Source organism: Pleurodeles waltl, chromosome 1_1, assembly GCF_031143425.1.
Source record: "Pleurodeles waltl isolate 20211129_DDA chromosome 1_1, aPleWal1.hap1.20221129, whole genome shotgun sequence".
NCBI lineage: Eukaryota > Metazoa > Chordata > Amphibia > Caudata > Salamandridae > Pleurodeles > Pleurodeles waltl.
Genome location: NC_090436.1, coordinates 898,768,776 through 898,795,749, shown reverse-complemented (window position 1 = coordinate 898,795,749; position 26,974 = coordinate 898,768,776). Strand labels below are relative to the sequence as shown.

The 26,974-nt window shown below is 45.6% G+C and overlaps 1 protein-coding gene across 2 annotated transcripts in view; it reads left to right on the top strand.

Moving 5' to 3' along the window:
• VPS13A (vacuolar protein sorting 13 homolog A) overlaps positions 1 to 26,974 on the top strand; it is a 1,844,906-nt gene that overhangs the window by 1,058,080 nt on the left and 759,852 nt on the right. For both annotated transcript variants that reach the window (XM_069230089.1, XM_069230094.1), the window contains exons 53-54: positions 12,183 to 12,312; positions 23,800 to 24,032. In XM_069230089.1, coding sequence (XP_069086190.1) covers positions 12,183 to 12,312; positions 23,800 to 24,032 — 363 coding nt within the window. The remainder of the gene's footprint in view (positions 1 to 12,182; positions 12,313 to 23,799; positions 24,033 to 26,974) is intronic.

The window sequence follows — 26,974 nt, the reverse complement described above, 5'->3', positions numbered from 1 at the left end:
GTGGAATCCTCCAATCTCAAGATATAGGATTTCTAAAGGCAGGGGTCCCCTCAGCTCAGGACACCGTAGGAGCTGTCCTGACTAGTGGGTGACTCCTTGTTTTTCTCATTATCTCCTCCAACCTTGCCACCAAAAGTGGGGGCAGTGGCCAGAGGGGCGGGCATCTCCACTAGCTGGGATGCCCTGGGGTGCTGTAACAAAAGGCATGAGCCTTTGAGGCACACCACCAGGTGTTACAGTTCCTGCAGGGAGAGGTGAGAAGCACCTCCACCCAGTACAGGCTGTGTTCCTGGTCACAGAGTGACAAAGGCACTCTCCCCATGTGGCCAGAATCTCGTCTGGTTGTGGCAGGCTGGCAGAAACTGGTCAGTCTAGCACTAGGAGTCGGTCTGGTATTCAGGGGGCAGCTCTAAGATGCCCTTTGGGTGCATTTTACAATAAATCCCACACTGGCATCTGTGTGCATTTATTGTGCTGAGAAATTTGATACCAAAGTTCCCAGATTTCAGTGTAGCCATTATGGAACTGTGGAGTTCGTGTTTGACAAACGCCGAGACCATATACTCTTTATGGCTACCCTGCACTTACAATGTCTAAGGTTTTGCTTATACACTGTAGTGCTCATGCACATATACCCTCACCTGTGGCATAGTGCACCCTGCCTTAGGGCTGTAAGGCCTGCTAGAGGGGTGACTTAACTATGCCACAGGCAGTGTGATGTGGGCATGGCACTCTGAGGGGAGTGCTGTGTCGACTTAGTCATTTTCTCCCCACCAGCACATACAAGCTGTGCGGCAGTGTGCATGTACTGAGTGAGGGGTCCCCAGGGTAGCATAAGACATGCTGCAGCCCTTAGAGACCTTCCCTGGCATCAGGGCCCTTGGTACCAGGGGTACCATTTACAAGGGACTTTTCTGGGTGCCAGGGTTGTGCCAATTGTGGGAACCAAGGTACAGTTTAGGGAACGAAAATGGGTGCTGGGGCCTGGTTAGCAGGGTCCCAGCACACTTTCAATCTTAAGTGGCATCAGCACAAGGCAAAAAGTCAGGGGGTAACCATGCCAAGGAGGCATTTCCTTACACAACCCCCTCCCCCCCAAACAAAAGAGGATGAGACTAGTCTTTCCCAAGAGGGTCTTCATTTTCTAAGTGGAAGAACCTGGAAAGGCCATCAGCATTGGCATGGGCAGTCCCAGGTCTGTGTTCCACTACAAAGTCCATTCCATGTAGGGATATGGACCACCTCAATAGTTTAGGGTTTTCTTCTTTCATTTGCATTAGCCATCTGAGAGGTCTGTGGTCAGTTTGAACTATGAAGTGAGTACCAAAAAGAAATGGTCTCAACTTCTTCAGGGACCAGACAACAGCAAAGGCCTCCCTCTCAATGGCACTCCAGTGCTGCTACCTGGGGAGTAACCTCCTGCTAACAAAAGAAACAGGCCGGTTAAGGCCATCATCATTTGTTTGGGACAGGACTGCTCCTATCCCATGCTCAGAGGCATCTGTCTGCACAATGAACTGCTTAGAGTAATCTGGAGCTTTCAAATCCTTGCAAGCCTGCTTGCTTCAGGGTGTCAAAGGCCTTTTGACAGTCCATGTTCCAGTTCACTTTCTCAAGCATTTTCTTGGAGGTCAGTTCTGTGAGGGGTGTCGCTATTGATCCATATCCCTTCACAAACCTCCTATAGTACCCAGTCAAGCCAAGGAATGCCCTGACGAGTCTGGGTTTTTGGAGCTACCCAGTCCAGAATAGTCTGGATCTTGGGTTGTGTAGTGCTTTCCTCTTATCTAGTTTCTAAGCACTAACATAACACAACAGAAATGCACTTCTGAGGTCAAAGAAGACTTTTATTGTTGTTAATTCTTCCCCAACCACAATATTTTATGTATGACGAATTAGTAGCTTTCAAGTCCGCGTTAATCAAACAAAATATATCAGTTTGCAATATACACAGCAGGTTATATTTATAAGATATTGAATGCAAAGCAAAACAAATACTTCACCGTGTGGGAACTATTTACAGCTACATCTTTCTAAGGTCTGCAAGCTGATGACCCCGGTCAGCCGCGAGAAAGAGTTTCATCTACCCGCACGGGATTGCTGGCAGCTGGCGCCAAGCTCCAGCACGAGGTCCGGCAGATTCGAATCTCACCCTCTGCAGCCTGTTACATTCGTTACAAAGGTGTGCCCCCTCCTCTCAGACCTGGGAAACTGAGCAAGCCTTTTGGAGACTGGCCAGGTCTCCAAGACTACTCCTGTTCCCAAGCTCAAGCGAAGAAAAAACAACACCCATGTACTCTCTCTTATCATGTCTAGTCTACTGTGAGAAAAACATCTTGGTTCTCTGGTGCAAAAACACAGCTTGGAAAAATACAGCTTGGATTCTCAACTGCAAGATCTAACTCCACGTTAAAGGCAATAGGCAGCTAACCTAAATATCAAATGCAATGTCATGTTAAAGGCAATAGGCAGCTAACCTAAATATCAAATGCAATGTCTAGTGTCATGTCAAAGCCAATAAGCATCTAAGCTGAATACAAAATGCAATGTCTTATATCATGTCAAAGCCCATAGGCAGCTGAGCTGAATACAAAATGCAATGTATAATATCATGTCAAAGCCAATAGGCAGCTGAGCTGAATACAAAATGCAATATATAATATCATGTCAAAGCCAATAGGCAGAATATCTAATAGCATGTCAGTCAATAGGCAGCTAAACTGAATACATCATGTCAAAGCCAATAGGAATGCAATGTCAAAGCCAATAGGCGGCTAGACTGGATACAGCATGTCAAAGCCAATAGGCAGAATACAGAATGTAATGGCTAATGCAATGTCAAAGCCCATAGGCGGCTCAACTGAATACAGAAAGTAATGGCTAATGCCATGTCAAAGCCCATAGGCGGCTCAACTGAACAAAACATACCATGTGCTACTGGTGAACATTGAGCAACTAATATGCGCAGTGGTGAAACACAAAGTCATTGGTCAAAACAAACTCCATCAAATAGCAGTACATTCCGCCCTTTGACCAATGAATTTTTGTTTCACATATCTCCTGTTTCAAACAAAAACAAAAACATCAGCACAAAAAAAAAACCCATTATATTTGAATGATCAAAGCAATCCCTGTAAAGCAATAGAAGTGAATTAACACATTGATCTCATAACTTTTCACATCAGATACATCTACATAGAAAAGACTGGGCAATTTTTATACTCTGAATGAGTCTCTAATTCAACAGTGTTAGCAATTTGATGTGGCATGAGTTCTACTCATGTAAAAGATGCACGGTCCACTTGAAAGGTTTTCTGGAAGGTAAGCAAAAGTCAGAGTTCCATATGAGAGGGAAAAAAAAATAAAAAATCACAGAATGCAATCAAACAAGTTGAACTTGAACTGAAGGCGCAGTTTGCGCAAAATGGATCCATGGTGCTGGCACTTTACTCAGCCAGGTTCAGGTTGGGGATTCGGTCCCTTCCCCGACCCCACACGCACACACCGGAAGGGGGACCACACAGCACACTCAGGGACAGTGGCGAAACGTGGTAGGATCTGCAAAAGAAACAAGTATGACTTTTCTTGCAAATAACATTTTTCATTTAAACTGCACCCTTTCTCTTTCTTTCCCTGTTTTATTATCAGCAGGACGTTTTTGGGGCCCTTTGTTACATTCGCTGCAGGTTCTGGAGGATCACTTGGGGCTTCAGCCCACACATCAGCACTGAGGTTTTTATCTGCTGCACCACAGCTTCCCTTTTCTTGCACTGTCAGAAGGGCTGGGGCAGACTCCTTCTTTACCAAACCTCCATTCACTGCATTTTTGTCAAGTTGGGCCATTCTGTCTCCAATTTGTATGAATGAATCAGATTCTTTTCTAGGTATCAGCATAATTTCGATTTTTCCTTGGTAATTTGCAACAATCACTTTCCCTAAAACCTGATCAATTTGCCATTTCTGATCTGGTAACTTTCCTCTCCCCAACTGCTCTGTGACTGCTTGCATGACAGATTGCTTTTGTGCGTGCTGCACAGTTTTTATCAAAACTAGGGGAATGTGCATCTCTCTCATCTCTGCCCACCTGTAAGTGGCTTTTTCTCTCAGCTGTTCACATTTCTGGGGCACCCACTTAGCCATCCCCACTAAGGCAGAATTCTGGGTGAACACTTCTCTCTCTGAATTTTTCTCATTAACATCTGTAAGGTAATTGAACCAGTTAGGTGCTAAAACATTAACAATGAACCAAAAATCAGCATAAAAATGACACATCTCACGTAGCTCTTGCTTTAAAATCTGACACACATTATACAACGCTGTTCCTTCTGCTGTGCCAGAAAACAACATTTCAGTCAATGAATCATTAGTAAAACAAACATGCTTTTTATCTTCAGTAGACACGAATTCAAATGGTGCACACAATTTCATTGGTAATTCTTTTATCTGTGGTACTCTAGCCCTGTCTTGCAAGTACCAGATCCATTGTATGATTCTAGCTAGGGGCACTATTTTCTTTCCTTGTTCTTGATTTAAATGTACATAAGTATTTCCTTCTTGCACTGCGCAAAAACCTAAAGTCTGCATTATTTCATTTGCCAAATCACAAGCGCGCAGCTGCATATAATTTTTCACAGTGACCATATACAAAAGTGTTAGGATTTCTCTCAAATGAGGGCTATTCTTTTTCCAAAAATCAAACAAGCTAATGCAACTCGGTGTCTCTTTCCCTAAAATCTTTCGTTTTACTTGGGCATTTTGCAACGGTAACTCGTAAATCACATTCTGGTCTCTCTTGTCCGTGTTATCAGTTAAGGAATGCATTTTGTCTGCCAAAAACCCTGGCTCACACGAATACTCAGTGCAGCTCGGAGCTGTCTTAACCCCCTCATTACTGGAATGGGACAAGAAAGATTCTTCAAAAACAGCCCTTTTATAACTTTCAGTCGGGCTAATTTGCTCACGTAAATTCCTATTTTCATGTTCCAACTGCCTACATTTCTCCTGCATTTCTCTGTAAGCAGATAAAGGTATCCAGACCTTTCTGTCATCATTACTTCCAAAACACACGTTTTCTACACATGCATTTTCTTCTGTAATTCCCCAAACAGAAAACAATTCACAGTTTTTCTTAGCACCATCAGGCAGTTTAACAACACATGACATGGTCTGCCGTGCTACTGTGATTCTCCAAACAACAAACAATTCACAGTTTTTCGTAGCACCATCAGGCAGTTTAACAACACATGACATGGTCTGCCGTGCTACTGTGATTCTCCAAACAACAAAAAACAATTTCTGTAACTCTCCAAACAACAAAAAAACAATTACACTTTTAAAGTGTGCACTTAGAAATCTACTAACTCGTCAAACCCCTTCTTAATCACCTCTTAATGACCGACCCCACGACTCCAGGTACCAATTGTAGTGCTTTCCTCTTATCTAGTTTCTAAGCACTAACATAACACAACAGAAATGCACTTCTGAGCTCAAAGAAGACTTTTATTGTTGTTAATTCTTCCCCAACCACAATATTTTATGTATGACGAATTAGTAGCTTTCAAGTCCGCGTTAATCAAACAAAATATATCAGTTTGCAATATACACAGCAGGTTATATTTATAAGATATTGAATGCAAAGCAAAACAAATACTTCACAGTGTGGGAACTATTTACAGCTACATCTTTCTAAGGTCTGCAAGCTGATGACCCCTGTCAGCCGCGAGAAAGAGTTTCATCTACCCGCACGGGATTGCTGGCAGCTGGCGCCAAGCTCCAGCACGAGGTCCGGCAGATTCGAATCTCACCCTCTGCAGCCTGTTACATTCGTTACAAAGGTGTGCCCCCTCCTCTCAGACCTGGGAAACTGAGCAAGCCTTTTGGAGACTGGCCAGGTCTCCAAGACTACTCCTGTTCCCAAGCTCAAGCGAAGAAAAAACAACACCCATGTACTCTCTCTTATCATGTCTAGTCTACTGTGAGAAAAACATCTTGGTTCTCTGGTGCAAAAACACAGCTTGGAAAAATACAGCTTGGATTCTCAACTGCAAGATCTAACTCCACGTTAAAGGCAATAGGCAGCTAACCTAAATATCAAATGCAATGTCATGTTAAAGGCAATAGGCAGCTAACCTAAATATCAAATGCAATGTCTAGTGTCATGTCAAAGCCAATAAGCATCTAAGCTGAATACAAAATGCAATGTCTTATATCATGTCAAAGCCCATAGGCAGCTGAGCTGAATACAAAATGCAATGTATAATATCATGTCAAAGCCAATAGGCAGCTGAGCTGAATACAAAATGCAATATATAATATCATGTCAAAGCCAATAGGCAGAATATCTAATAGCATGTCAAAGTCAATAGGCAGCTAAACTGAATACATCATGTCAAAGCCAATAGGAATGCAATGTCAAAGCCAATAGGCGGCTAGACTGGATACAGCATGTCAAAGCCAATAGGCAGAATACAGAATGTAATGGCTAATGCAATGTCAAAGCCCATAGGCGGCTCAACTGAATACAGAAAGTAATGGCTAATGCCATGTCAAAGCCCATAGGCGGCTCAACTGAACAAAACATACCATGTGCTACTGGTGAACATTGAGCAACTAATATGCGCAGTGGTGAAACACAAAGTCATTGGTCAAAACAAACTCCATCAAATAGCAGTACAGGTTGTAGTGGCTGAACTTGGCCTCCACCTACAAGGTGACCCAAGTAAACCACAGGACCCTGCCTTGTCCGACATTTAGATGCCTTGATAGAGAGGCCTGCTGCTTGCAGGGCCTGCAAAATCTTCTTCAGGTGGACCAGGTAATCCTGTCAGTTGGAGCTAAAGACAGCAATATCATCAAGATAAGCTGCACTAAAGGACTACAAGCCAGCAAGGTCTTGATTCACCAACCTTTGGAAGGTAGCAGGGGCATTCTTTAAGCCAAAGGGCATCACAGTAAACTGGTAGTGCCCATCAGGTATAGAGAATGCTGTTTTCTCTTTTGCTTCAGGTGCCATTTTTATTTGCCAGTACCCTGTTGTTAAGTCAAAGGTACTCAGGTACTTGGCAGAACCTAATTTATCTATGAGCTCATCTACCCTTGGGATGGTGTGAGCATCTGTCTTGGTGACCGAGTTAAGCCCTCAGTAGTCCACACAAAACCTCATCTCTCTCTTTCCATCCTTGGTGTGAGGTTTGGGGACCAGGACCACTGGGCTAGCCTAGGGACTGTCAGAGTGCTCTATCGCTCCCAATTCCAGCATCTTGTGGACTTCCACCTTGATGCTTTCCTTGACTTGGTCAGACTGTCTGAATATTTTATTCTTGACAGGTAAACTGTCTCCTGTATCCACATCATGGGTACACAGGTGTGTCTGACCGGGGGTCAAAGAAAAGAGCTCAGCAAACTGCTGTAAGACTTGCCTGCAGTCAGCTTGGTGTGGGCTAGACAGGGTGTCTGAGTAGACAACTCCATCAACTGAGCCATCTTTAGGGTCAGTTGAGAGGAGTTCAGGGAGAGGTTCACTCTCTGCTTACTGATCCTCATCAGTGACCATTAGCATGGTTATGTCTGCCCTGTCAATGTAGAGTTTGAGGCTGTTAACATAGATCACCCTCTTGGGTGTCCTGCTAGTGCCCAGGCCCACTAGGTAAGTGACCTGACTCTTCTTTTCTAGCACTGGGTAAGGGCCACTTCATCTGTCCTGGGAGCCACAGGCTCCAGAACGCAGACTTTCTGCCCCGCTGAAATTCAACCATTGCAGCCTTTTGGTCATACCACAACGTCTGGAGTTGTTGGCTAGCCTCAAGGTTATTGCGCTTGTCTTTTTCATTAAGTCTGCCATCTTGGAGCAGAGGCCTAGTACATAGTCCACTACTTCTTGTTTAGGCTCATGGAGATCTCTCTCCCAGCCTTCTTTTACAAGTGCCAGTGGTCCCCTTACAGGATGGCCAAACTGAAGTTCAAAGGGGAAAACCCTACCCGCTTCTGTATCACCTCTCTGTAGGCAAAAAGCAGACATGGCAGGAGGACGTTCCATCTCCTTTTGAGTTTTACAGGGAGCCCCATCACTGGAAGTGGAATGAGGGGGGCTTTGGATGGCCACCTGTCTTGCCACTTGCTTGACAGGTGACACAGGAGCTGCAAAACTCCCTTACCTTCTGGGACAAATTAGGCCAGTAGAAATGGTTGACTAATCTCTCCCACGTCTTGGTTTGTCCCAAATGCCCAGCAAGGGGAATGTCATGGGCTAAGGCGAGGATGAACTCTCTAAACTCCTCAGGCACTACCACACTCCTAGTGGCACCAGGTTTGGCATCTCTTGCCTCAGTGTAAAGGAGTCCGTCCTCCCAATAGAGCCTGTGGGATCCACTGACAATTCCTTTTTCTTGCTCAGCTGCTTGCTATCTTAGGCCTTCGAGAGTGGAACAGATCTTTTGTCCCTGGCTCAGCTGTTCCCTTGAGGGGTCCCCCTGGGCCCAAGAACCCTACCTGTTAAGCTCCAGCTCCATGGACTTGGTTCCCTCAGGTCATAAGACATCTTCCTAGGAAGCGAGGTCCTGTTTCTTTTGCTGTGTAGAAGCTGGTCCCCCAGTCTGCTTTCCTTTTCTCTTGGAAGGTTAGGCCATTATTCCAGACTCCAACACTTCTTTTTCACCCTGAGCCCTGCACTGTGCCCTTGTCTTGACACACACCAGTTCAGGGATACCCAGCATGGCTGCATGGGTCTTGAGCTCTACCTCAGCCCATGCTGAGGACTCCAGATCATTTCCTAGCAAACACTCTTCTGGAATTGCAGAGGAGACTGCCACCTGTTTCAGGCCAGTGACCCCTCCCCATTCTAAAGTCACCATTGCCATGGGGTGGACTTTAGTTTCATTGTCACCATTGGTGACTGAATACTTCTGTCCATCCAGATACTGTCCTGGGGAAACCAGTTTGTCTGTCACCATGGTGACACTGGTACCGGTTTCCCCGAGGGCTTCTACCTTGTTCCCATTTATCAAGAGGTACTGCCTGTATTTTTGCATGTTATGCAGCTAGTGTGGCTAAATACACCCCACCCTCTGAAACTAAAGTAGCTTCAGTGTGAATCCTGATTTGCTCTAGGCACACTGTTGATCCCACCTGGAGACTGGCTATTCCAGTGCTAACTGGAGTAGCATTTGTTGTTGGACTTTTCTTGGGACAGGCCTTATCTCTAGTTTAGTGTCCATACTGTATACAGTTGTGACACCAGGCCTTCTTGGGATAAATGTTTTTACCCTTATACCCATTTGTGGACTGTGAAGAGGCTCGGGCCCACCCTCCTGAGCAGGTTGTTTTGGGGCCCTTGTGAAGACTTTGTTTTTGTCCTTGGATGTCTCACCACCCTTTCCTTGGGGAGACTTTGTGACCCATTTCTTTTGGTCAACCCCTGTGGAAGTCTTGGTCACCCTTGTCTTGACCCAGTGGTCTGCCTTCTTTCCCAATTCTTGGGGAGAAATTGGACCTAGGTCTACCAGATGTTGATGCAGTTTATCAGTGAAGCAATTACTTAACAGATGTTCTTTCATAAATAAATTATACAGCCCATCATAGTCACTTACTCCACTGCCAGTTATCCACCCATCTAGTGTTTTGACTGAGAGGTCAACAAAATCAACCCAGGTCTGGCTCGAGGTTTTGTGAGCCCCCCTGAACCTTATTCTATACTGCTCAGTTGAGAATCCAAAGCCCTCACTGAGGGTAGCCTTCATGATGTCATAAGATTCTGTATCCTTAGCAGAGAGTGTGAGGAGTCTATCCCTACACTTTCCAGTGAACATTTCCCAAAGGAGAGCTCCCCAATGAGATCGTCCTACTTTTCTGTTTGCACAAGCCCTCTCAAAAGCTGTGAACCATTTGGTGATGTCATCGCCTTCTTCATATTTAGTTACATTCCCTTTGGGGATTTTTAGGATGTCGGTATTCTCTCTGACCCTATTTAAATAGCTGCCACCATTTATGGGTGTTAAACCCATTTCTTTTCTTTCCCTTTCTATAGCTAGGAGCTGCTTCTCCAAAGCGAATCTCTTGTCCATCCTTGCTAGAAGGATTTCCTCCTCATTGAAGCTGCCCTCAATGTTCTCAGTAGCACTGGACTCCCATGTGGAAAAACCAGAGTCTTTGAGTCTGATTTGTGGAGACGGGAGTCTTGGAGCCCTGGTCTAACTAATTAGGACAGGAGGGGTGAGTTCATCCTCCTGTTCACTAATTTCTTCCCCATCTGAGTGAGGATCCTCCAACTCAGAAGGGTGGCCCCTTGTATACTCTGCCATGAGCTCTGGAGCTTGAACTTGGTAGGGTTGGACCCAGTTTTTATCTTTTTAATCTTACAGAGAGACCTTAGGTCTTACATCCCTAGATGCAGTTAAGGGGTGAGGTTGGGTTCCATCACCATCTCATCTGTGTTACTCATTAGGACTCTAAAAGTTGGGATTACTTTTTAAGAAAATAAAAACTACTTGTAGTACTTAAATACTAACTTTTACAAACTTTACACAAGTCCCTAGCAGGAGTTTTACAAATTTAGAAAAATTGTCAAATTTAAAAATCAGTATCTTATGACAATTTTTGGAATTTTATCGTGTGATCAGGTATTGGCTGAGTAGTCCAGCAAATGCAAAGTCTTAGACATCACCGCTGATCCACCAATGTAGGAAGCTGGCTCTGCATATACGATCTCAAAGTGAGAGATAGTGTGCACAGAGTCCAGGGGTTCCCCTTAAAGGATGATAGTGGCAATAGTAGATAATACTAATGCTCTATTTGTGGTAGTGTGGTTGAGCAGTAGACTTATCAGAGGGTAGTGTTAAGCATGTGTTGTACACACACAGGCAGTAAATGAGAACACACAGTCAAAGACTTAACTTCAGGCCAATAGGTTTTTATATAGAAAAATATTATTTTCTTAATTTGTTTTAGAACCACAAGATTCAGAATTCAGATAAATACATAAGTTGTAAGGTAGTTGGCATAGGTAAATATAGAACTTCGAATGAAAACAGTAATGTACACAGTTTGGCATAAAATGGCAATAAGCTATTTTAAAAGTGGACACTGCTAAAATCAACAGTTCCTGGGGGACGCAAGTACAAGTTAGTTTATCAGGTAAGTAGAGCACTTATAAGTTCAGTCTCCAGGGCATAGGTAGCCCACCGTTGGGGGTTCAAGACAACCTCAAACACCCAGCACTAGCAACACAGGGCCGGTCAAGTGCAGAGGTCAAAATAGGGCCCAAATAACATAGGCGCCTATGGAGACTAGGTGTGCTCCGGTTCCAGTCTGCTAGCAGGTAAGTACCTGCGTCCTCGGTAAGCAGACAGGGGGGGGGGGTTTGTAGAGCACTGGGTGGGGGTCACAAACAGGCACACAAAATACACCCTCAGCAGCACAGACGCGGCCGGGTGCAGTGTGCAAAGCAGGTGTCGGGTTTTGCGTTGAAAGCAATGGAGCGACCCGGGGGTCACTCTGGCGATGCAGGCAGAGCACAGGGGGCCTTCTCGGGCCAGCCACCGACTGGGCTAGGATGAGAACCTCCTGCTGGTCACTCCTGCACTGGTAGGTGGTTCCTCTCAGGCCTGGGGCAGCAGGTGCAGTGCTTCTTTAAGGCGTCAAGTCTTTGTTACCGGGCAGTCGTGGTCAGGGGGATCCTCTGGATTGTCCCTGCAAATTGGGTCAATCTCTAACTTTGCCTACGTTTGCATACTTTAATGATTCCTGAGTTCACCATCTGTTACCAGAATGTGAACGGTTTATTTAATCAAAAGTAGTTTTTTTTAGTGGGTCAAAGGAATGCACCAAAAGCTCATTATACTTTCTGGCGAGTCAGCTGAAAAATAAGCCTTATTTCTCCTGTATAGTACGCTTGTAGCATATAAACTTTGAAGGAAACAATATGGCCAAAAAAGTATTAATTGTACATCTGATTGTTCTCTGCACATCTGTGGTTAGGCTTGGGGCAAGCTTTCATTTGTGCAGTTGATTTTTTTATTATTATATTCCAGAATACTGCATATTAACTGGACTATTTAGTTCAATGTGTTCACTGATGGAAGCAGATATTTATTCCTTTCAGTTGAGGACTTTGATGTTCAGCAAATAGTCTATTCTGTCTTTTGTGTGAAGCTAAAATTAAACTAATTCCGCTACCCTTTGGTTTGCAGCTCTTCTGTAGGAAAAGAGGACAAGCTTCTTCCTGGTAAAGCAACTTTGTACACATGGGAAGATCCAGCAGGCTCCAGGACATTAAACTGGACATGTAGGAAACAAAGTGGCGAAATAACTCAGATTCTTGTACGTATGTTGTGTGTTGTTTTATGTGTTTATCAACCCTGTTTAGGCTTTTTTTTTTTTTTTAATAACAACGCTATTTGTTTTAGTCTAAACACAGAAGGGCCAATACACATAGTGGGCCCTCATAGGGTCTCCTCAGGACATTTTACTGATTACCATCACCCACCCACTCACCCCATACTCCTGCATTCACCCCCCCATGGTGTTCAACCTGTAATATGTAAGCCCCCCACCCCCCTTATCTTCTGATGACTCCTACAGCACCCCAAGCTAGATTAATCTGTCCTTCCTACTTGGTAGAGCGATCCACGTCTGATCCGGGAGTCTGTGGGCTTTCTGTAAACGTTAAGGTGTATAATAGGTGCAATGGAGGTAGTTCAAAGGGGCAAGGTGCATCTGGGCTGAGATTGCTAGGGTACGCTGTGCCATGCAAGCCTTGCACCAATCTGCTTCCTCAGTAGGCGCCAGCCTCCTCTCCTACCCCTCCCTCAGGGCCTCCAGAAAACAGAGAGAATGATTAACTAGGGCTCTGTAGATTTGAGAAATACCTTCCCTGTACACATGAGTAATGTAACACACCACCAGTGTTCCTTTCCCAAAACAGGTCACTTGATCCCCAAGTGGCCAGAACTTTTAGTACCTCTGTAAGTTTGTAGTACCTGGTACCTAGGGCATGGTGTAGGAGGCTGGCCCACTATGTATTGTGCAAGGCTAGGCACACGGTGCAGAGGTCCAGGAAACCACGTGTTGGTTCACAGGGGTAAAATCTAGAGCACCTAATGTTCTACTTTTTTGGTAGCTTGGTAGAGCAGTTAGGCCAATCGTAAAGAAGTGCAAAGCATTTGTTCTACTCACAGCATCAATCTTGCAAGACACACACACTCAAAGGAATAACTTAAGACTGATTTATAAAAATACTTCAGATCTTTATGGAAATTTTAAGACCAAGATCATCAGAATTGGTTAAGTACTTTTCGAGATATGAATTTTTGAAGTTGAATAAAAAGTTTTTTTGTGTGTAATTACACACCATATGAATCAGTGAGGACAACCTTTAAAAATGCATATAAAATCATACACTAGGTTTACCAAGTTCTTCTTTTGCAGGTTAGTTGAGGCCGTCGTTGGGCACACTGTGCCAGCTGGGAAAGTTCGTGGGGCTTCCAGTTCCAGCAGGAGCCGTGCGAAAAGGTCTCTGCAGCTGGTGCAAGGCCACTGCGGGGGACCATTTGGAAAAGCACTGCACAGGTCAGTTGAAAGGTGAACCCTGGGGGTCCTTGGGAGTGTTGAGGTCGCAAGGAGTGAGGGAACCTTATAACACAGCTGGATCCTCTGTGCAGGGTACAGGGTGGCCAGGTGCAGGACGAATTAGTGAGCTAGGAGCTGTGCGCAAGGATGCCCTCAGAAGCAGGAGGTAGGTCGGTTCAGTGGTCAGTTACACGACAACGGGGACACTCTGGCGGGAGGCCTGGGTTGATTCTGAAGTCACTAGACTGGGGCTTCTTCATGGTCCTTTTACAGTCTCGGGTGGGCTGTTATTCGGGATCTCTGAAACTAGGTGACCAATACCCAGGGTATTGGTACGGTACATCCGCTGGAGGGCACAATGCCACCAAACTTGGCACGCTGGTAGGATTTGTCCTTGCGGTCTTGGGTGTGAAGTTTGGTCCAGCTGCAGCGTCTGGTTCCGGAGTTTGTGACCGGTCAGTGAAGTGGACTTCACTAGCTTGTTGATTCCTTGTGGATTGAGAGTGGTACCTCCACTCTGGAGGGTAGTTCTCTGGCAATTTGCAACGCCTGGAGTCCTCTGGAGTTTTTTACAGATTTTCAAGCTGTACAGCGGCTCCTCAGTGCAGATTGTCGGGTCCTGGGTGCAGCAGGCAGGATTTGGTGCCATTTCGTGGTGCAGCAGGTCCACACCTCTCTTGCCTTGGATCTTCTTGGTGCTGGTCTTCTTCTGTCCGTCGAATCTGATTTCTTGGTCTAGGGATGCCCACTTAATACTGTGTTTTGTGGGCGTTTTAGGGGAAACCTCATAGTGACCAATGGGTCATCTACCTTAGGGTCACTCCACCAATAATCGACCACTTCCTGTGGGCAGAGATCACTTCCCTACAACTAATTGGCTATTTTCCTTCCATCCAAGATGGAGGAAAATGAAATGGAGAGTCCACCCCACATGCAATACCTTAGGTATGATGCATGCTAGGTAGGGCCACTCATCCTTTTCTTTGTTTGATTTTCCAGCCATTGCTCCCGCCAAAAGTGGTGGTTTGCAACATAAGTGGCCATCTGCTGCTAGCAGCAGGTGGTCTGGAGGTCTAATTTAATGGCGGTAAGCCCTTTGAATCTCTCCGACAGGGCAGTGCGTATTCCTGAGGGGATGTTAGCACCTCCACCCAAGAAGGGTGGTGGTCTGTATCCCAGAGAGAAGGAATCCTTACACCAGGGGTGCAGATTTGTGTCTGGCAATGGCAGGCTCGTCAGTACCTGTCAGCCAACTGTGCCAATGCATCACAACAGTTTTGGTGAACAACATCTGGCCCAGGGAACCTGGTTAGCAGGGACCCTGACCACTAACTAGATCATTTACCAGGCAAAATGTGGGGGCTAACCATGCCAAACAAGGCCTTTTCTCACACCAAGAGACTGGCCTTAGAAAGTCCGCTTTTGGAAATAGAGAAACAAAGTATAAAGTTGGGCTCAGGACCTATCTCTGGTGGCAGCACACAAGTAGTAAGGGATAAATCCTTCACATCAAAGTCCAGAGATGAGTTGCCCCTCCCTTCGCTGAAGAGGGTGATATAGTCAAATGGTTTTCTGCCTTTGAAAGAGCCTGGTGGGTGGGAAATGAGAAAAAGCATTGGAGCACACTGTTGTGGGAGTTCTTCTCAGGAAAGTGCAGGGATAGGCTCCTGACACTGAATGAGGTAGATTATAAATCCTATGACCTCGTGAAGGGTACCCTGAATGAGGGCTTTGGTTATACAACTGAAGAGTACCGTATAAAGTTCAAGGAGGCACGAAAAACCCAGAGCCAAACTTGGGTAGACTTTCCGGACTATTCAGTAAAAATGCTGGGTGGTTGGTTAGCTGGGAACAAAGTACATGATTATGAAGGGCTCTACAAGCTATTCATGAAAGAGCATCTGCTAAGTAACTGTTTCAATAATAGGCTACATCAACACCTGGTAAACCTGGGTCAACTTTCCCCTCAAGAATTGGAAAGAAAGGCAGACCATTGGGTGAAAATAAGGGTAACCGAAAAATACCACTGGTGGGGGAGACCAGAAGAAAGAGGGCACAAAGCTCCCCCAATGGAAAGATGGGAACCAAAGCAAAAGTAACAGAGTCCTCTCTATGCTCACAGAGACCTGCACAGAAGGGTGGGCACAGAGGAGACTCATAGTCTAGGGGTGGGTATAAAGGAAAACACTTTAATCCCAACAAGGCTTTGTGCCATGACTCCAAAACTAAAGGGTGCCAAATTGGAGAGTCTAGCGGTAAAAACAAAAAGAATGCCTCTAGTCAACCTGCAGTAAATGCAGTTGCCATTCTCCATATGGGATCAGAGGTGTGGCCTGACTATGTCAGTGACCCCACAGAGGCAACATTAGTCACTGAGGGTGTGGTAGAATAATCCTGGACTGCCTGGCCAAGTAATATGCAAAAATACAGGCAGCACTATTTGATTAATGTAGAGAAAGTGGAAGCACTGAGGGACACGGGCTAGTGTTACTATGGTAACCCAGCACTTTGTCCACTCAAATAAGTGCCTTCTTGTTCTGTAGTGCACCTGAAGTCTTGCCGACCCCAGAGGATGCACAGCCAGGGAAAAGCTGCCATTGCCGAAAGGAGCAGGAGAAACAATATTGCAAGGCGAGATCGTCTCAGGAGTCCCAGTCTTGTCGGTTCCTGAAGAGTCCAGTTGCAGTTCCAGTGTCCAACAATGCAGAGGAGTCCTGGTGGAGTCTTGCACATCGAATCTGGAGACCGAGCCGCAAGGGAGTCCCTAAATAGCCCTAAAAGGGGGTTTGGTCTCCTTGCACAGTAACCACCTATCAGGCGGAGTCTCTGATGTCACCTGCCTGACCTGGCCACTCATATGCTCCCAGGGGCTTCTGCACATCTTGGTTTCAAGATGGCAGAATGAAGTGGACACCTGGAGGAGCTCTGGGCACCACCCCTGGAGTGGTGATGGACAGGGGAATGGTCACTCCCCTTTCCTTTGTCTAGTTTTGTGCCAGAGCAAAGACCGGAGTCCCTGGTCTAGTGCAAACCAGTTTATGCAAGGAGGGCACCAAATTTGCCCATCAAAGCAAACCAGTGACTTGGGGGGAGGCTACCTTGTAACACCTATTTCCAAGGGAGAGTGTGTTGCCGCCACCTCTCACAGGAAATCCTTTGTTTTGCTTTCCCCTGCTTGAACTGGTCAAGCAGCAGGAGGGCAGAATCCTGTCTGAGGAGTGGCAGCAGTGTGGGCTGCCTGGAAACCCTAGAAGATTGGTTGGAGCAATACTGGGGGGTTCTCTAAGGAGCCCCCAGAGTGCAGGGAATCATACAACCAATACTGGCATTAGTATTGGGGTATGATTCAAACATGTTTGATGCCACACAAGCACAGGGTTTGAGTTACTATTATATAGCTAGACACAGGTAGTGACCTATGTCTAGTATATGGGTAAAATGGCTTCCATGTACTTACGAAGTCCAGTGCAATGGAACTGGCATTCGTAGGGGCACCTCTGCTCATGCAGGGGTGCCTTCACACACAGGGACTTGCACCCTGCCCTCTGCGCTAGGAAGGCCTACCATTGGGGTGACTTACAGTGACCTGGTGTAATGACCTGTGGTGCATTGGCAGGCCTGCAGGCACATTTTGCATGAGGTTCCTTGGGTGGCATAATACATGCAGCCTATGGGGGACCCCTGGTGTCCCAATGCCCTGGGTACCTAAGTACCATAAACTAGGGACTTATAAGGGGACAGCAATATGCAAATTGTGGAGTGCAGAAAGGTCCTAGGCAATCACATTTGGAGAGAGAGCACAATCACTGGGGTCCTGGTTGGCAGAATCCAAGTAAAAACAGTCTGAGCACACTGATAGCAGCCAGAAAGTGGGGGGTAACCATTCCAAAAAAGAGGGTACTTTCCTGCAAGGCTTATTACACCAGGACACATGTCATGACTAAAGCCCTTGCTCCCTGTTCTGGACATCTGCTAGTCAACCACTTGGGCACCTGCTCATAATTTCATTAGGCACAAATGATTTGATTCTCAGGCCTTCACTGAAGTTCATTTTGTCCACTCGGTCTTACAGGAATTCCTTTTGTACAGTCTATTCCTCAGACCCAACTCCTTTCAGGGGCATTGCTTTGATACTGATTACAATATGAAGATTATTTGATTAAAAGTATCCATTAGAAGAATATCTTACTTATCTTAATTTATGACCTTCCTGGTGGGTACTCCACCTAACTGCAGATTCCTCACCATTTGTTCTCTTTTCCATTCTGTTGAGTGGACTCTTCGGAATTAATAATGTTCCAAGGTAGTTTTTTCAGATTGTCCGTGGTCTCAAGTGAATAAGCTGACATTAAGCTGACATTGATGTGCATGGATAGGGCCTTATGTGGTCTGGTTTGTCGTATCCGAAGACGGCCATGAGGAGGCTGATAGTACTGTAGGAAAGTCACTCTTTTTGGCATGTTTAGTGTGTTTAGACTTTCCCCACTGGGATCCTGTTCACCAGAACCCTAGTGATTGTGCTCTTAATTTAGGTACCCTTTACACCCTACAATTGGCATATGGGTGTTCCCCTGTAAGTCCCTAGTATATGGTACTTGGGTTTCCAGGGCATTGGTACACCAGGGGTCCCCCATGGGCTACAGCATGTATTATGCCACCCATGGGATCCCATGCAAACTATGTCTGCAGGCCTGCCATTGCAGATTGTGTGAAAAGGTGCATGTGTGGAGAAGTTGTCTCCGGAACCAAGCCGAAGGAAGAGACTCCAAGGGTGATCTGTTTACAGCCCTGGGCCACAACAGTTTAAGAAGCCTGCTGGGATGGGTTGGTAACCCAAATTTTAAAGCCACTGTTTCTCATTGCCATGCAGCACCAGAGACCAGGGCCTGATGCCTAAAGTTACAGCTGATTCTTTTGGACCAGGGAGAGTCGTCTGAGTGCAGCTTAGTCATCCTCAAGGCAAGTTATAGTCCGAGGATGTATTCCTCTCTAAATACCAGGCATACTGCCAGGACTTCGAGCAACGTCAACCCCTGTGGATAAGACTATTGCGGAAAACTGGCACCCAGTTGCAGTAACACTCCCCATCCACCCAACCACCACCTCCACTTTTTGCCTGGTTTCTGAATTCAACTTGCACTGGGATTCCGCTAACCAGGTCCCCAGTGCCAGTGTTCTTTCCCTAAAATTCCAAAGCTATTTATATAGTTGGCAACACCTTTAGCTGCCACTATAAGTCCTTAGTAAATGAACTTAGGTAGCCAGGGCATGGGGTACTAAGGGTAGGCCCCTGAGGGCAGCAGCACATATTTTGCCACCCTCCAGGGCCATGCATCCAGATGCACCCAGCACTGCCATTGCAGGCTGAGCATCCTGGTGCAATCCCAGAATGCAAACTTGACATGGCACACAGCCTATGTGCCCTGTCCACTGTACACTGCATGCAATACAGGTAAGGTCATCTCTCAGGCAGGCCATCTAGCCCTAAGGCAGGGTGCACCGTACTGTATGTGAGGGCATAGCTACATGCGCAGTATGCCCCTACTGTGTCCTTGCAAAACCTAGGACATTGTAAGTGAACAGCGCAGCCATTTTAAATGTATGTGCTGGACACTGGTCAGTACGAGTTTCCCAGCTACATGATGGCTACTCTGAACCCTGGGTTGTTTGGTATCAAACAACAAAGAATGATAAATTTACCAGTACCAGTATTGAATTTATTACAAAATGGACCCAGGGGTCACCTTAAAGGTGCCCCCCTACAAAAGCTAACTACCCTGCCATGGTTGTTGGCTGGTCCCAACCTGCCTGCCACCACCAGACAGGATTCTGGACCCATGACGAGAGAGTCATTGCTCTCTGGACCAGAGAACAAAGCCCTTCCTTGGCAGACGTGCTACCCCACCTCCCCCAGGAGTGCGCACAGCCCTGCATAAGAGCTTCAAAGGGCTTACCCCCCTTGAAACTCGACCCCCCCCAGCCTGCTGCTAGCTTCAAATGCCCTCCCTATTGCAAACTCCCCACTTTTGGCATGAGCAACGGCGGGAAAGCACACAAAGGACAGGAGGAGTGGTCAGCCACTGCTTGCACCACTTCTATGGTGTTCCATGCAAAGTGACCTCTTTATTTCATTTTCATCCATCATGCATGGAAGGAAAATAGCCTATCTGGTGTAGGGAAGAGACTTCTGCCCACAGGAAGTCGTCTCTTAGTGGGTTTAGCCACCCTAAGGTAGATGAACGTCAAGTAGATACAGTTTTTAGTGGGCATCCATAGACCAAAAAATCTGATTCTAAGTACACAAGAAGACCAGCAACAAGGAAGACCCAAGGCTTGAGAACCGAAGACCTGCTGTGCAAAGAAAAGGCGCCAAACCCTGCCTGCTGCACCTAGGACTTGACAATTGCTGCTGGCGGGTTGCTTGGACATCGGACAGACTAGAAAACCCCAGATGACCCCCACTTTTCGAAAATCACCAATGATCTCTCTTCAGAGAGAACCCATCACTTAACATCCACAAGGAACCAATAAGCCAGTGAGGTCCACTTCGGCCGCAGCCAGACCAAGAGCCACCTGACGGACCACGAGGACAAACCATGCAAGTGTGCCAAATTTGGTGGCTTTGCACCCTCCAACTGCTGAACCGTACCTTTGCCCTGAGTAGTGGTAACTTCACATCAGACACCAAGAAGGACAGTCCACTCCGGACTGTAAAAGGACCAGGAGGAAGCCCCTGTCGAGGGATTTCAGAAAACACCAAGACCTCCCACTAGAGTGCCCCTGCTGACCTTTAAGCGGCCCTCAAAGCGACCTACCTCCTGCTTCCAGAAAGCATCTTTGCACACAGCTCCTGGCTCACCGATTCACTCTGCACTCAGCCAGCCCTGTGCCCTGCAGTGAAGATCCAGCTGTGCTCTAATGGTCCCCCACCCCTCGCTACCTGGACACTCCAAGGGGACCCACTGGACTTACCTTTAAATCCTCCTGTGCAGCGCTTTTCCAAGTGACCCCTCGCAGTGGCCTGGCACCCGCTCCAAAGACCACTTCTTTCTGCTCCCACCGGAACCAAGAGCCACCCAAACTTTTACAGCTGACCAATAGTCACCATTGATGACTACGACTTAACTGCAAAAGGGGAACTTGGTAAATTCACAGCCTCATTTTATATGTAATTTTAAAACATGTCCCCCATTGATTACGTACAAAAAGACTTATTTTATTAAACTTCACAAATTCATAAGTTAAGTACTCACCCGATTTTGATTATCTTGGTCTTAACATTTTTATAGTCTGAATTATTGCTGTAAATTGGTCTCGAGTTATTCTTTGAGTGTGTGGTCTCAGATATTGATACTGTAAGTACATCAAATGCTTTGCATGTCTCCAAGATTAGCCTAACTGCTTGACCATGCTACCATAAAAATTAGAGCATTGGGTGGTCTAGACTTTACCTCTGTAAATGAACATGTGGTTGCCCGGACTCTCTGCACAGTTTGCCTAGTTTTGCACACTACATAGAGGACCAGCTTCCCACAACCATCTCACTTAGTTTGTTGATCGAGGAGTAGCCGCAGGAAGACACCCTCTGACCGCATTGTGTCCACATCATCCTTGAGCAGCTTCAGGATCCTGTGTCCCTTGCATCAAGTCCACTTCCATAAAGGCCTATAGCAAATGGATTAAAGTTCTTGGAACCATCTGAAAACTGCTTCTTTCTCCAAGGTAACTGTTTCTAAAGACCTTGCTGACTGGCTCTCTACATGGAGAGGGGGTCGCGGGGGGGCAGGGGGTTGGTCGACTAAAGTAAATAGAAGTATCCCCATTGATACTTTCTCAGGTTTTTCTTGAAAACGTTTCTGAGTGTTAAACTTGTTTTATTTGCCAATTCTTGTTTTTGATTAAGTGGAAAAGTGCATATTTACTATGCTGTATCTCCAGAATCCACCAGTGGATCTTTCTCATTGTGGTGTATAAAAAATACAGTCTATTTTTATAAATTAGTATTGGATTTTTTTAGAGTCTTGTTGATTTCTTCAATTGTTTCAGCACAGTTTAAAAGCTTTTACACTTGTTCCTTTGTGTAAGACTGGCTGCTCAGTGCCATAGCTACACAGGGTTGAGCTAGAGGGTTTAACAAACAAAACCTACTGGTCCTAAAGTGTTTGGTAATATGTTAAACAGTAAGCTCGCACAACCACACCATTTAATGCACCCCATTTCCTCATACAACCCCTTTAAAATGTTGAAGAGGTGAGGAACCTTCAGTTAGGGCATCCACCAGAAAGAGAGTTGCAGAAGATAATTAAGTTGTTCATTCATACCCATTCCCCTGAATCATTATGTTCAGCTGAAAGTGATTTGGATCCAAACTCGTTTTTGCCTGGGCAAGGAGTGTCAGTACTTCGATCTACTGTGCTTCAGCGACATCCTTCTTCCACCCTGGAAGTGTCTGCTATTGCAGGAAGGAAACAAAATACTTCACCCAAACCTTTACAGACCACACAATTATGTGTGTAGATTGAGCTGGACAATTTGATCTCTTTTAGTCAGCCTTCAGAGTTTGGGAGTATCACACTTAATGCCCATCATTCATTCAAACAATGCATTTTCTCTGGTCTTTGGTCACTCTTTGTGGCTTGGTGTGCCAAAGAGAAAGTCAGTCTGCTCAATGCATGGTTGTCTTATGTTTTGTGTGGCACACTTTCCTAGCTCCGCATAGTGTTTGGTCTGGTCCTGGTTAAAAGCTTTGTAAGTTATCTGTCAGTATATCTGATCAGCCATCATTGTTCAAATCACCTTTTTGATGCAATTTCTGAATGGGCTGCCTTCCGTGTTTCCTCTTTAACCATTTATCACGTAACAGGGGGCCCCTAAATTGGTCCTTACATTCATATTGGGGGCGCCATCTGAGCCCTTATAAATTTGTTCCCTTAGGCTTCTTACTTTTAAAATGGTCTTCCTCATCGCCATCACCACTCCTCAGTGGGTGAGCAAACTGCAAGCCCTTTCTGTCCATCCCCCTTTCACCTCCCTTCAGACAAGTTGGTACTTCGAACATGGGCCTCATGTCTGTCTAAGGAAAGAATCGCTGTTTCATGTTGAACAGTCCATCGCTCTACTGGCATTCTTCCCTCCTCCAAATCCTTCCAAGGAGTGGCTACGTTGCTTAGGCACAGTGTGGATACTGAGCATCTAGGTTGTTTGAACCAGAGAACAGTCTGTTGTTTGCCAGCTGTTCTCTGCTTTTTCACATCACAGTACATGCAAGGTGGTCCAGAAGAGCCTGTATTATATCTGGGTATGGACTATAACTGCGGCGTTGTGCCATATCACAGCACCTGAAGCTGATGTAAAGTTTCTAGTTCCAGTCTGGCACCCTGGTGATATTCAATAGCTGAAGAATGTGTGGATAGAGAGTATTCACCAGAGACTGTTACTTGCTCATTATTATTAGGAGATCAGGGAAACACACGTACTCTCCTACCTCTATTCTAACATCTGGGCATAGTTTAAAAGATGAAAGTTTTAAATAACAATGGAATATTCATTCAGACAATTTCTGTTAATACTAACCACAGTTGTAATTTGTAAAGTGTCTTTAAAATGTGTAATGTGCAGGAAACACACTGCAATATTCTACAAAATATATAGTGATTTGACTTAGGTTAAGGACACATCCAGTTTATTGTCTGTTAGTGCTACCCAATTAGTCCATGCATATATTTAGGAGCACATTGAGCATCCTCCATTTACTTTTGAATGAAAGTAACTTTTATCATGGATATTACTCAAAAAGGTTGCTTTTTGGTGCTAATCCCCCTGACAGTCCTCACTACAAGCTAAAATCAAATTAAAAAACCTATAGAGACCCTATTTGCACAGTGGCTTGTGTGTGTACATCAACATTATAAGGTCTACCCCTGGTCAATACTCACTTTTGCAAGTCACAATCTGAGGCCTTATACTCATAAAAGCATTTGATCACGCTTTGATTTTTGTGAGAGCCAGTCTAATCCCAAAGTTGGGAGGAGGATGTTCCATGGCATGAATGTCCTGAAAGACTGGGAATTTAGGAACACCCACAGACAAACCTGTTTGAGTATTCACAATCTTGTTTGAGGATTACAGTATTTTTATAAGAATTGAGCCATATGTGTTGAGTACCATTAAGGATTAGTTTCATGGGTGTATGTTCTTAAATAGTATGTCAGCTACAGATGATTTTCATCGTTTTTTCAGGATGTGGTTATGGAACTTCTTTTGGATGGGAAGACTGTCTATCTGGTTTCCTTCTTTGAAGGCTTGCAACGTATTGTTCTTTTTACGGAAGATAAGAGTGTATTTAAAATGACATGCGAAAGCCAAAAAGCTGAGTTGGCAGAGCAAGAAGTGATAATCGCTCTACAGGACGTTGGTATTTCATTAGTCAATAACCTTACAAAGCAAGAGGTGTCTTTCATTGGAATAACAAGGTAAGACAACAATTTCAACGAACATTTCAAAATTAGCGCATTCTAAACATTGATTTCTATACTCCGACACAAGTCAGTCCTGGTCATTATTTCATTTGATTGATCATTAGTTTGCTTAATGTGTGATATTCTGTGGGTGAAGGCAATGCAGCCCATTCTACACGAAAAGCAGGTGCCACTGTGACTTCATTAATACGGTTTATAATATTTCAACTTGAGGAATCTGGTCTGTCTGGCTGGATGGCAATTTAACACTTCAGTTGTGCCAGATAGTGCTTATGACGTATTGAAGAGTAATGTTTATGCCATGTCCTCTCACCCAAGCTACTTGGTGCATATTCTGAATATGCTGGAATACATTTATGTGCGCTGGCACTCTAAAGCCATGTGACACAATGCACCTTTATTTTGTTGGTTATTTTTGTATCAGATGTGGTCTTTGTAGCTTTTGTGATCATGACGTTTAAATGTATTATTTTTCTGTTACTGGGACTCTCAGGTAAAGTTTCCCTTCTAATATTTTTTTTCACTACTGCAAGACCTATTTTTGCTATAGGATAATATTGGCATAACTTTTTACATTTAATAGGTGATAACTTACAAATGGGAACAGGTCATCAGTTCATGTTTGGTATATTTATCGTTATATTGAAATTTTATGGTAAAGTCAAATTTTAAATTACAGTTTTGAAAATGGCAGTTTTCAAAACTTGTCTTTTTCCTTCCTTATCCATTAGGTGCCTGCAGCCTGTTTCTAGGGTCACATGACTAGTTGCAGTTGGTCTTTGTGTATTCCTCAGACAGCCACCCACAATAGAGAGCTTAGGTGTGCCTGAATGGGCCATCATTGCCACCCACAATAGAGAGCTTAGGTGTGCCTGAATGGGCCATCATTGACAGGATGTGAGTGCAGAGCTGGACACAGCCCCATTTACACTTGAATAGGCTGTGTCCTCTCTTCAGACAAAGGATGCATACCCCCTGTAGTCACTTTGGAGCCACAACAGGTTAGGCAGGAAGCCTGAGCACTTCAAAAATAATTTGGTAGAAGCTTCTCCCACTTTAAAGAAAGCACTAGGTATTATTATTGGTCCTCAGACACCAACTCTTGAGATAACTTCTGGACTTGTGGACTCTGCCAGGAAGAAGGACTGCCCAGCTGTGAACTCTGCCCTGCTTTGGTGCCCAAGAATTGCTCTTATGCCCAAGGACTGCTGTTGCTGCACCAGTACTCTTCTGCTGTGAGCTGCCCTGCTAATACCAGCCTGCCTGTGTGTCCCAGGACTCTAAGATTTCCATGGGTCAGTGTAAGGATGGCAAAGCATTGTCCTAGGGGGATCTCGTTCTCTGTACCCTTCCTTCCCCCACGCTGTGTTGTCAGAAAAGTAGTGAGGCTGTGAGTAGGAAAACAGCGATTTATTATGCGTTTGTCTATTTCTCCTTTATGACAAGATATCTGGATGAAGTTTAGGCTGAGGTGGACTGGTCCTGTGTCCCTGTTTTTCTCCTTGTTTGTCGGCCGCCGTTTTTCTCCCAGGGGGTTCCCACAGGATTGGTCAGCTGTCTCGTTAGTGTTGCAGGAACAGGAATGCCGTGGCCTTCGAGAAATAAAAGGGATCAGTCACAAACTCCTTTCTAAAATATTGTGAAGGGAGGAGGAGTCACCATGCTCAGGGAAATGTGCAAAAAAGTATTTAGTGACGTGCATCACAGCACAGAATAGGTGTTCACATGTTATTGCCCCGCCCACCACCTGCAAACACCCCCTATCTTCCTGGTACTTGCCTTGAGCCTTGACCTTCCATGGTAATGGTGCCTGGGTCCTCAGCGTTGTCCTGCCTCCTGGAACTGTTTGGGTGGGAAGCTGTACTGTGGTCCTGTGTCACATTGCTCTTCTCCTGCTCCCTTCCTGTTCGCTCCATGTCCAACTGCTCTCCACACGTGTTGGTCTCCATCCGGTGTTTGTCTCTTCCACACTTCCCCCATCCGCTATCTCATCTGTTGTTGCATACTGGTAACTCAGTATTTCACCCACAATTGGCATACTGGTGATCCCTTATAAGTCCCTAATATATGGTACCTAGGGCATTGGGGTTCCAGGTGATCCCTATGGGCTGCAGCATATCTTTTTCAACCCATAGGGAGCCCATGCAAAGGCTTCTGCAAGACTGCCATTGCAGGCTACGTGAAAAGGTGCATGCTCCCTTTCACTGCCATTTACAGTGCACCAGGTCACTAAGTCACCCTGATAGCAGACCCTCCAGCCCTGATGGCAGGGTGCAGAGTACCTGTGTGTGAGGGTACCCCTGCACTAGCAGAGGTGCCCCCATGACCTCCAGGACAATTTTCCCAGACTTAGTTCGGGGATGCCATTTTATGCGTGTACTGGACATAGGCCACTACCTATGTCCAGCTACATAATGGTAACTCCGAACATAGGCATGTTTGGTATCCAACATGTTGGAATCATACCCCATGGCTTTTGCAAGCATTGGTTGTATGATTACATGTACTCTGGGGGCTCCTTAGAGGTTTTCCAGGCAGCCACAGGTGCTGCCACCTCTCAGACAGGTGTCTGCCCTCCTGTTGCTTGAGCTTCTCAAGCCCAGGAAGGCAGAACAAAAGATTTCCTTTAGGAGAGGGGTGTTACACCCTCTCCCTTTGGAAGTAGGTGTTACAGGCTTTGGAGGGGGTAGCCCCCCAAGCCACTGTAAATGCTTTGAAGGGCATATTTGGTGCCCCCCTCGCATAATCCAGTCTACACCAGTTTAGGGATCCCCAGTCCCTGCTCTGGCATGAAACTGGACAAAGGAAAGCAGAGTGACCACTCCCTTGTCCATCACCACCCCAGGGTTGGTGCTCAGAGCTCCTCCAGTGGGTCCCTGGGTTGTGCCATCTCGGATTCCAAGTTGGCAGGGAACTCTGGGAGCATCTGAGTGACC